At 39.6% G+C, this 11,788-nt stretch overlaps 1 protein-coding gene across 1 annotated transcript in view; it reads left to right on the plus strand.

Moving 5' to 3' along the window:
• The window catches only part of LOC308638623 (uncharacterized protein), a gene marked incomplete at its 3' end in the record, with an annotated part of 126,577 nt that overhangs the window by 52,669 nt on the left and 62,120 nt on the right, over positions 1 to 11,788 (plus strand). Inside the window, exons 10-16 of the mRNA XM_081276243.1 lie at positions 1,229 to 1,307; positions 1,967 to 2,044; positions 3,537 to 3,635; positions 4,230 to 4,261; positions 4,356 to 4,428; positions 6,765 to 6,844; positions 10,449 to 10,542. Of these exons, the coding sequence (XP_081132369.1) occupies positions 1,229 to 1,307; positions 1,967 to 2,044; positions 3,537 to 3,635; positions 4,230 to 4,261; positions 4,356 to 4,428; positions 6,765 to 6,844; positions 10,449 to 10,542 (535 nt within the window). The remainder of the gene's footprint in view (positions 1 to 1,228; positions 1,308 to 1,966; positions 2,045 to 3,536; positions 3,636 to 4,229; positions 4,262 to 4,355; positions 4,429 to 6,764; positions 6,845 to 10,448; positions 10,543 to 11,788) is intronic.

Below are 11,788 nucleotides of genomic sequence, written 5' to 3' on the forward strand. Positions count from 1 at the left end.
TCGGGCAATAGGCTTTTCACAAGACTTTTCCAAGCACTCCAAAAATGTTCTGCCCCACAAAATCATACACGACTCATCTTCTCAAAACATCTGTTTTAACAGGGAGATGTTCCCACTGCCCTTCATTTTATAAGGTGGCCAACCAGCACACCATGCTTCTTCCTGCTGACCAAAGCTTTCAACACATCCCTGTTAATCTGAACAAAAATGGTGGGCACCCACAATTCCAGTAAAGAGAGGCAGTCACTGTGTCTTGGAGATATAAAACATGCAGAGATTCTGACCTCTCAAAGACAGAGCCCCAGCATGGGACCTTTCTCAAAGGGGAAACCCCTCCTTGAATCACCAAGGAAGTGACTATAATTGCTTTAGTTCTTCCTTCACATGCTTCTCAGCATAGTGAGATGGCCAGACCTGGGAGATTTTAGCACTCCTTTCTGAAGATTGTAGCAGCAAGTTTTCTACCAGAACCAATCCCGACACTCACTGTCACATGGTTCCTACAGGCACATTTAATTGAAACTCACCTCTGTTTCTATCCCTTGGTTGACCCATAACCATAATTTTTTGTAATTTTTTTGAGTGGAAACTGATGAATACTCTACCTTCATATATTGGAAAAAGAAAGAAAACCTTTAAAAAAAAAGGGTGTTTTATTAAACTAGTTTCCCTATCAGTAAAAGTTTGATGAAAAGATGTCTAGATTTCTTTAAGCCTTTGCTTACCTGAATAAAATAGTCAGAACATGGCTTCTTTTCTAATTCATGTGATATAATTCAGTCTCTATAACAAAATATCTTAGTTCAATACTAAAAGCTTATAATTAGAATGTTTTAAATGTTTAATGATAGGTAGCATATTACATATTTTATATATACGTATCTATATGTGTGTATACAAGTTACACAGTTATACATATTATATATGTTATATATGTTATAAGGTCCTCTTATTTTTAGCGGTAAGTGATCAGTAGGGTTAGGTGTAATGAAGTTATTTGTGCAAATATGCACATCAGTGTGGTTTTGGTAAGTAATTTTCTATTTGGCTGATTTTTCAGAGGACATATGACTCTGATATAAAACGTTTCAATTTTCAAAGTGTACTTCTCTAGTTTTTAAGTCTAATTTATATCAAATCTGGAAAATTAGGTGTCTCCTTAGAATAATTATTAGAAAATCTTCATGCAGCTCGTTAGTGATATTAATTTTACCAGATTGTCTCTCAGATTCCTCAGAATGATGTAGGCCATTTGCCTGGTGATGCACATCAAACAGCAAAAGATGATGTAAATGGACATATAGACGGTAAGGACCACTCATTATAAAATCACGGATAGAATGCTTACGTAGGACATGAGCACTTGCATGTTTTAATAGTGGAAAAATGAAAATAAGAAATAGTAAGGGGATTGAAATAGTGTATCTTATCAAGTTGCAACCACAGGGTAAGCTGCAGTGTCCCTAGAGGAGCTGAATTATTAGGTCTACTTCCAGACCTGCTTAGATGAGAGGAAAGTTGGGAAATAAGGAAGGGGGGAGAGGAGGAGTGGGAATGAATAATGAGAAAAGATGCAGACAACAACAAAAGAAAAAAGAAGGTGCACGTTGGTCATGGCCTGATAAAATGTTCCCTGGAAAGATCATGACTTCTAATGCACCTAAATTTGGGGGACAAGATAGGGAGAATTTCAAATAGGTAAATTAAGTGGCCAGGCACATGGTGGTGCATGCTGTATTCCCAGCAGCTCTGGAGGCTGAGGCTGGAGGATTTTGAGTTCAAAGCTGAGGGGTCTCTCTCATTCATTGAGGAGGTCCACGGCACAGGGTAGAGGAGAGTGTGGCTGTGGACCAAGCAGGAAGCAGGTCTGATTTTATTGCACAGCTAACAACTATATATACTCAGGCAGTACCTAGGCAGAATATAGGCAGCCACCAATATAATTTCTTGCTAACTGTCCTTGCAGCAACCAGTGGAGGAGTGGACCACGGAGCAAGTGAAGGCACTGCAACACATGGCCTCACGCCCAGGACTGTGCCTATGGGTAAGCAGCCTGCTGCTCAGGTGCCTAGTATGAGGGGAGTGGCCTGCCACTCAGATGCCCTTAACATATGCCATGTATGCAGTATTTCATGTACTTGTCCTCACACAAAGCCAGCTCGGTAACTTAATGAGACCCTCAGAAATTCAGCAAGACCCTGTCTCTAAATAAAATATATATATTAAAAAAGGGGGCTGCGGATGTGGCTCAGTAGTTAGGCACCCTGGGTTCAATCCCCAATAACAAAATAACAAAGCAAAAAGAAACATCAAATAGGCAAGTTAGAGGAATTGGTTGAAGATTAAGCATGCCGATGAACTCTCAAACTTCAGTGAATCATATGTTGGGGACCATGTACAAAATATATGTTCTGACTCAGCAGGTCTTTGGTTCTACATCCCTAATGGATTCAAAGATGCTTCCAATGCTCCAGATCCACATGCCACATTCTGAGTTGCAAGAGAATTAACTGCCCTTTAGAAAATCTAAATGAAGGGCCATTGTTTCTTGTTTCAGGGCATACCAGAACAAGTGAAAGCGTAAATCTTGCTTTCTTTCAGAGCATGTCTCTTGGCAAAGGGAATGGACAAAAGGATGAAGGCATAAAAATTGTATTTTTTAACGATTTTTTTTAGTTATACATGGACACCTTTATTTATGTTTATGTGGTGCATAAACCCAGTACTTCACACGTGCTAGGCAAGTGCTCTACCACTGAGCAAAAACCCCATCCCCTGAAAACTGTAGTTTTAAGATACAGTTGCTAAATTGGGAAGAAAAAGTAGTGGAAATAATCCAGACAATAAATGTAAAAAACAATCAAGACCACAGATGTAGAGGTTGTTTTTGACAAGCAAAGGGAAGAGGAAATGAGGAGGGAACAAAATTAATTAGCTAGGTAATTTCGAAGGTGATAATAAGGAGACTGAGAGGATGCATTTCAGCTAGTTTCAGTATATTTGCCTTCAAACCAAAGTGAGAATTACTGGTCCAGAGATGATTCTAAGTGAGGAAACGGGTAGAATTGGGTCAACCTGTGACTATTCATTTCTCTTCTCCATAATTACCAAGCTTAGGGAAGAATGTGGCCTTGATGTCAGTTCAAATGAGAAACGTAGCATTTCAGAAGCACTGGACATTTTGAAAGATAGTTAACTTTTCCTTCACTGAAACATGTCTTTGAGCATGCTAGGAATGCACTCGATTACTCTGCTAAGTCCTCATCTCTAGATAGTTAATGTTCTGATAAGACAGCTATTTCATGAAAATCCTTGAAAGTCTAACAAGATATACCAAACCAGGCTCATTTTGTAAACAGCAGACTCTATAGGTTTATTCTTTGAATACCAAAACTTGTTATTCTTTGTATATATGCCAATGAATTTGAAATGTAAAAGATTATTTATATCTGATGATTCTTTGGTATTTCAGTTCACTTTTCCCCTTTGAATTTCCATATTTTAATATTTTATGCTTATTATACATGATTTATTAGATGTGGTTCCTATGTCTTCTCAAATGAGTGAATCAAGCAGCTTTCAGTATGTTAGACCAGAGGATACAGTAAAAGAAGATACACCACTGTCCTGCATGGGTATGGAAAAATAGATTAGTATAATAAGTATATATCTAAGCTGATCAGTTCACAGAACTTTCCTCAGTGCAACTGAATTATACTTTCCACTGGACTGTTATCACAACTTTGGTCTTACTATATAGGAGGACAAATGGAGGAACAGGATATATACCTGTAATAAAGTTGATTAAGTGATTGTTACAGGCTACACTAAACACCCATGCTGTTAAATTTTTACTTCATTTTATATATTTATGCCCTGAAGGTCCTGCTTTGCTCCTCTGATTAGATATCCCCATTCCCCCAATCAGTACACTTGTTATGTGTACATTGCCTATTAGATTTATGATAACTGGAAATATAATCTCACTTTTGGAAACTTAACTCCATGTTTACTTAAACCAATATTTGGTGTTTTCCTTCAGTATATTTGATTCATGTTGCTGTACTCATAAAAAAAAAAAAAAACAGCAAACACAGAAGCCCAAAAGCTAAAGCATTCTTCATCAAAGCTAACCCATGGAACACGGCCCCATGTTGATTCAGCAGGAAGGTGTGGGTGGTTCTGTCATATTTATGTTTTGTGGATTATATATTTCTTTTGCTTTTCAGCATTTCAGGATTTCACACATTGTTTTGTGAAGGTAATTATAAACTTCTATATTTATCTTGAATTTATTGACTTTATTGTATAAAATGTACAACATGTATTAATATCTGTTTTCCAAACCCATACAGCCAATCCTAGACAGGAGGTATTTTCTTCAAAAGAATATAGTGAGGAGAACAGAAGAAAGAATATGCAAATCAGGTAAATTTTGCAATGCAAGTTCTGTAGAACTATAATAAAATATTTGAAATGCTAGGAGATTTTTCCCTAATTAGTGGGGGGATTTGACAAAAAATAAACCAGTGTCTACCTTGGCATACAAGCTTAAAAGTATATCTTTAAAGACACAGCAAAATTATTTCTAAAAAATCTTTATTATTTCTAAATTTAAAGTTCCCCAGCTAGAATCCTTATGCCTGTTAGGTGAATTACAAGGCTCCATTTTCCCCTAGAGTTTATAAAAACTTATTGCATAGCTGATGATAATTTCCAGATCTTGGGATTTGAACATAAAGATATTTGTATGAACCCATGGATTAAGGGTAGTATGTGAAATAAGACCCACTTAAAATTTAATTTCTAGTATAATACCCACCGTATTGAATAGTTACACTGAACTGTGTTGCACTTGATGCATCTGTTTATTCTGTGCCTGTTGTCACTCATGTGATGGTGATAATCCATACAAAGTATGATTGAGTATTTATTTTATTTATTTCCTGTAAAACTAATAGAGTATTTGTAGAAATTTACTATTTTCTGAAGTTGTTTCTAACCCAGAGTTATAAATTCAAACTTTTGTACACAGACCATTATGTATATTCCCTTTTCAGGCTTTCTTTGCTTGTTTTTTGCTTGGTTGTTTGTTTTTTGGTTTATTTTTCAATGGTGGGTACTGAGCACAGATCCTTTTGCATGCTAAGCAGTGGCTCTACCACAAAGCTTTTCCCACAGACTGCTCTGATTCATCGGAGGGTTGGGTAAATCCAAAATTAAGGAAATTGCCCCCCAACCACTGAAATGAGTCCCTTCAACATAGGAAAATGTGAAGTGGAAAGACTACATGGTAAACCCAAAGAACTTAAACAATTGCTATTTTATTTCCCATGTCATTTGAAACTTTGTATAATACTCCAGAGCCTCATATTCTAGGGACTGGCTTTGTCCTTTATTTATTTAATGAAACTTCATTCTACACTGATCCCAGAAAATGATATATCCTCTGTGTTTCTTGGGACATTTTCCCATTCTGGCCTGCCTCCCTCTATTGGGCACATCTGCAGCCTGTTCACTTATATGCTCTCCACACTCACCCCCAGCATTTGGAGCCGTCTAGCTACAATGCAAATGTGACCATGAACTTTTCTCTAGAACATGAAAGGCCAGCTTTTAAAATTACCCAGAAATCTCTCATAACATGAGTTCTGCCGAACTCTTGAATCCAGATCCACTTCCCCTGCCTTCACCGTTCTCTGGCACTGATTCTCACCAGTCTCTATTTTCAGACTCATTTAATGCTTGATCCTGTGTCCAAATACAGCCTTTCAAGCTCTCCCCACCTTCTGCCTCTGGCTGGTAACCCTAGTCCTTCACTCTCTGCTGAGGTTCAGTTCCAGGAAAGCCACTATCTCTGGTACCTTTTTTCTCTACTCTTACTTATGGGTTCAAATAAACTGTTGTTACCAAGGTGATGTAAAACAGGTCCCCTCAAGTCCAGGAGCCAAAGGGCTAGACAGGAAAAGGAGTAATTTACAGGTTAGCTGGTAGATATCCAGTTGAACAGTGGCTGAAATGCTAAGGTACCCCAAGGAAAGAAAAAACACTTTATGACAAGGAGATTCATAATCATGCCGGACTGAACAAACAGACTGTCTTACAAAAAAACCACATTTTTCAGAATAATGAAGAAAAACGTTGCAGATACAGGTGTTCATTGATAACAGTGTAGAAAATATCAATCATTGTGGAAATTACTATTGATGAGTAGTTGTTTTTAAAAGTTACTATTATGAAGGAAGAAAATAGCAAATAGTGTGAATCCCCACATTTGTATAGTGTTCTTAAAAAATTTAATTCTGGCAACTTTTCATTCATCTTGAGTGGATATAACTTTGAGACATTTTTGTGTATTGAATCTGGTGATATGTAGTGTCTCCCGGGTAGAATGTTGAAGTTTTATATCACAAAAAGCATCCCCTGAAATAGTATCTGCTGGGCACAGTGGGTCATCTCTAAACCCAGCTACTTGGGAGGCTGAGACAGGAGCATGCAAGTCTCAGGTCAGGACAAACACTTTAGAGAGACCCAGCCTCCAAAAAAAAGGGTGGGGGTCTTTTGGATATAACTCAGTGGCAGAGCACTTCCAACATTGCAAAGTCCTAGGGTTAAATCACCGAGGACACACAAGTATACCCCACCAATAAAGAGTTAAAAAGGTAAACAGTCACCTAAAATTAAAGCTTACTATTTTTGTTTTTGACAGACTCTCTGTCTTAATGTTCTCAGTAGTTTAAGTAAATCTTACATGCATTTTTCAGCCAAACCACTTTGGTTCTCATCATCAGAAGAAGAGGAGGAGGAGGAAGGTCTTGACAACACCAAAAATAAGCAGCCACAGGTGTGAACACACATCCTTTTAAACTCCTGGTTTTCTCCCATTTTCCTTGTTTTAAGAAAGTCTGTAAGGCCAAATTGAATTATCTTTCATTACAGTGCTTCGAAATCCAAAGATGGTAATTTAATACTCAAGTCTAAAAGAATTTAACTGGTCATGAATCTGAAAATAGCATTAGAATTTATCATAACATACAGGTAAATAGTGTCCTTGTGATCAGGAGAGAAATTTTTCTGAATATTGTTTCTGCTTCCATTTTTCTAACCCCCTTAAATGATGAAGAAGTTAAATGTAGTTGTGAATATCCATTTGAATTAATAAACATATATAGTGGCAATGGCCATTGAGTGCAGTTAGGGTAAAGGATGGTCCTTCCAGGGGCTCACTTTTACTTACATACGAACATGCTTTCATGCCAAGGGGAAAGATTTTCATACAGCCTAGACATCAGCGTGTCTCTCAATGCAAATAGTAACCTCAAAGAAGATACCAATGGCCTATTAAGGAAAGTAAAATTTCCCAGAATGGGACCATTGCTTTTGGGTAAAAGCAGGAACTCTCTAGGTTTTTTTTTCCCCTTTTCAAACCATAAGGCAGTCAATATTATTAGACATTTTTATCCAACTTGTTTAGTGAGTGATAGAAAAAAAAGTCCTTAAATGCTGTTATTAGAGAATTAAGCAATTTGAAATGTTTCTTGCCTTTTCTTCTCACTTTATCTGTGTTAATAAGACTGAGGTTTTGCAAGCATTGGGATGGATTTCTGTTCTCAGGATGTGTGTAGGCCCTTCAGTGCAAAGTCCTTTAGTGCCCTAGGCAGGGGGGATATCTCAGTGTTAAGTACCCAACTTGACGTGACCAGCGTGTACTATGATGACCCACCAGGACATTTCTAAGAGTAGGGGACAACTTCCAGTAAGAATGACAACTTAAAGCAGAACATGTACCACCTGTTAAGAAAATGCTTGTTTAAAGTGATCACACAAACTGGATAGGTGAGATGAAGAACAACAGTGTACACCTGGCTGAAAAAACAGGCCGTTGTCATCATAAAATTATGAGGATGCAATTTAATAAGGGAGGAGAATGAAACTGATGTGATTAAACAGAGCTAGAGGACAAAATAGCAGAAAAAGTCATAACCATGAGAAAGTATTGTATTTCAGGTGGCAAAAAGAGGGGGTACAGGGGAAACATACAAGGAAGGAGCCAAGATCTCAGAAAATGGCATGGAATAGGAAGAAAGAAAGAAAGAATGAGGAAACCTCCTACTCAATAACTGACACAAAATACAAGAGCAATGAGAAAAGCGTATAATTTCTCCTTGTTAATAAATTGAAATTGGGGAATTTCTATCCAGGGTCTCCAACTATAGAATCCAAAACCATGATGGGATTGCTTGGAGGCAGATGTTGTCCCGTGCTTTTCTGGTCTCAGCTCAAACACACGTGATCTGCTAGTGCCGGGGTTTCCTGATACTCTTTGAGCATGGCAGATGAGGTCTGTTGGCAAAATCTACATTGTTCTGGAAAATGCAAGAACCTATCTTCTCACCAGACCTTGCCCCAGCTCTCCTTTACCTTTCTGCCTCTCGAATTCCTGCACAGCTTTTCTCCCTCACAACCACTGTTCTCCAAGCACCTATTTGGAATGTGCAGTGCCCCTGTTGGCCTCTACTCTATAGGTTGTCCAGTTGGCATAGCACACCTGGTGCTGAAGAGAGTTTTCAGCACATTCCCTTCATCTCTGCTGTAAGCCATAGTATGAGGTCAGACAACTGCCATCCCGTGAGGAGAGCTTGAAGCTGTGCCTGGGGGATACAACTCATGCACTGCCTTCTCATCTGTCATACAGACCCTTCCAAAAGGGGCTTGACAACAGGGATCCAGTGAAATCACCCTTCTCAGGGAAGAGCTTAGAATCACCTCTGTGTCAAAAGTGGGAGCAAACACTCCAAAAGCCACTGACCATGTTGGGTTGACCGTACCTGAGATGTCTGCTCACACGTGTGGTACTGCATGCCATGAGTTTCCTGCCAGACACATCCCTGGCATGATGTCACAGAACTGCAAACACCACATCAGAAGGAAAGTGCCCTGGGTTTTTCTAGTCCTTCTGTAGATCCCGAGACCTGCTGTAGCTGCTCAGAACTCTCAGCAACTCTGTATGTCATTTCTCTCCCAGCCCAGCCTGAATAGTGTTGGGTGTGCCTCCAGAGCCACTGAATTCAGGACACAGTAAAGTACTGTAAAGAACTTTTTTAAATGCTGGAGTTCCTGATCTATGAGAAATGACTAGAAAAAGGACTCTGAGTAAAGTTGGCTTCTGTTCAGCACCCTGATACTACTAGCAGGAATTTGCAGTCCATCCATCCATCTTTCTTGGGGCTGGTTGTATAACTTGCATGTTGCAAATTGCACTGCTACAGACAGCGATGTTGACGTGTCTCCCTGATAAGCTGATTCTTAGTTCCTTGTGATAAACGCAAAGGCATACCGTGGCTTGGTGTCAAGGTGTTGCATTCCTAGCTTTCTTGAGGAACCTCCACACTGCTTTCCAGAGTGAAAATTCTTATTTTCAGGTTCACAAACAATGTATGAGAGTAAGTGTCTACTTCTTTCCTCCATTAAATATGGGGTTGGCAGAATTCTTCTCCTCAGTTCACAAGAGGAAAACTTCCCCTTTTCCACCCCTTGCAATTTTCCCCTAACACCGCAGCAGGATATTTCTACTGTGAATTTACTATTTTAAAAGCCAAAATTCTGGGTGTCACTGGGTCTGCAGCTCTCTACACTGGTTCCCAGAGTTTTTCCACAGCAGCTCTGTTGCACTTGGAAACCTCACAGCAGTCAGTCACAGTGAATCAGCTCTGAAAACCATAAGGACATACTGTGTGTGGTTCTGCAGCCTTCTTTCTTCGAGTGTGGGGGGACTTTCTAGTTGTCTCTCAGGAGAGTATGTTGTTTCCTCTACCCAGATTGCGTGTGCTTTTTTTCAACAGTAAGAAACATCTCTTTATCTTACTTTGTCCTTTTATTGAACTAGATTTCCTCTAAGTGAAATGTTTACTAAAAGCTCTTTAGATCTTGGGAGGCCATGATGACCAAAATGAGGCACGTCCAGCAGTGTTTCATCTGTGCTTCACATCCCATAATTCCAACCCTCTACTCACAGCAAGCCATATAATTGAACACTAAAAATTTCTGTAAATTCACTTTTGAAAATGTGTGATGCCACATAACATTAAGTGTATTTCTCAAGATGTTCTCTTTAAGTATATACAGTGTGGACATTTCTCACGGGGATGCGAGATAGGGTTGCTGACACTGCATTTAGTGCTGTTAGAGTACAAACATGTCTAATATGTTGGCAGAGAAGGTGTTTTCAATGAAATCGTCACTGCTTTAACCAATAGAGGAGCCAGAGGAACTTAAGAGTTCAGCTCTATCGGAAACAAAAATGCTAGGTTGCCCTAGTGAAATCATGCCTGCTCAATCTCTAATTCTCGACATTTTACTTAGCTGCTTTCAAGACCAAAAATTGGGTGATGTCTAAAAGGGTGGTCATGAAATCTTCATGCATATCAATGGGTTCATTCATTTTGCAGATACTCTCTGAGGGTCATCCGCAGATGCTCATATCTCAATCATCTGGAGAGAAACATTATAGAGCAAAGGAGAAAGCAGACGGACATGACTCTGGTAAGAACAACACCCTCTACACAGTTCTGGAGACGGAATATCAATTTCTAACAAGAGCGCTGGTTACTCTAATACTTGGAGAAATGAACCTAGTAAATAAGTAGAATTGACAAAGCCAGAAAGATATAATGAGTTACCTCTGTTAAGACCCAAAGTCCAGCCACAGGTTACACTGGGGGTGTCTCTCTTAGTTTCTTACAAAACACGCACAGATCACAGGGGAGTTGGAAGTCATGCAGTGCAGAGGAGAAAGGGCGATAAACACTGAGAAGGGCAGAGAGAGAGATCACAGCGAGTAAATGAAGGAGAAATGAATTCTTCTCGCCCTTCAGGTTGGGGACCATCATCTGGAGGAAACCTGACTGTTCTTGGAAGGCACATGAGGCAGGGAAATGAGCAGCAGACTAAGTAGAGACCCAGACTCTCCAAGTCTAATAGATCCTCTGTTGGGGACCCTGTAGGAAATGCACATTCTGACTGAGCTGGTCTGTGCATCTGCGCTCCTTAGGGTAGAGCTGATGCCAGTCACCAGGATCTGCAGGCCACACTGTAGAGGGGTCAGGAAGGATTTCCCTTTAGCACAACTAGCTGCAGAGCCACTGGAGCATGAGTGTGATCAAGCGATTGCATACATCTTCTTTCCTTTCTGATCTTGTCTCTACCAAGGGGGAAGAACTCAAGTACAGGATTTATATTTCTTAGGTCTGCTCACTAAATTGGGGAATAAGGAGGAGTGGGGACAATCCATAGACAGAATGTCAAACAGAGAATCCAGACCACAGATTGATATATTGTTTTGAAAACTCCAAGGAAAGGAGAAATGTGGAATGAATGAAGTTAGCTGTGCAATCTTGGAGGAAATGATGGGAAAACTGAGAGCAGGCAATTCAGGTGCTATCTGTATATCTAGCTTCCAAAATATGTGACACTCTGTTACCCGTCCATTATTTGAGCCACGAGGGGCTGGTAGAGTTGAGACAAACTGCATCCGTGACTGTCTCTTCTCAGTCCCTACCAGACACACTGCTGGCTGTGGGTCAAGTAGAGTCATTCTGAGGAGCAAAATGACATTTCAGAATCATGGATTGTTTTTAAGATACCTATTGCTTCTTTCTTTCCTCCCTCCTTCACCCACCCCTCTTTTTCTCTTTTCCTACTTTGTTACTGAGGTAAATCTTCATGAATACCCTTAACAAATGAGCAACTCACAGAGAATAAAACTCATTTGTATACAGAAATCTTCAGT

The sequence above is a fragment of the Spermophilus citellus genome (assembly GCF_964194105.1).
Source record: "Spermophilus citellus genome assembly, chromosome: 19".
Taxonomy (NCBI): Eukaryota; Metazoa; Chordata; class Mammalia; order Rodentia; family Sciuridae; genus Spermophilus; species Spermophilus citellus.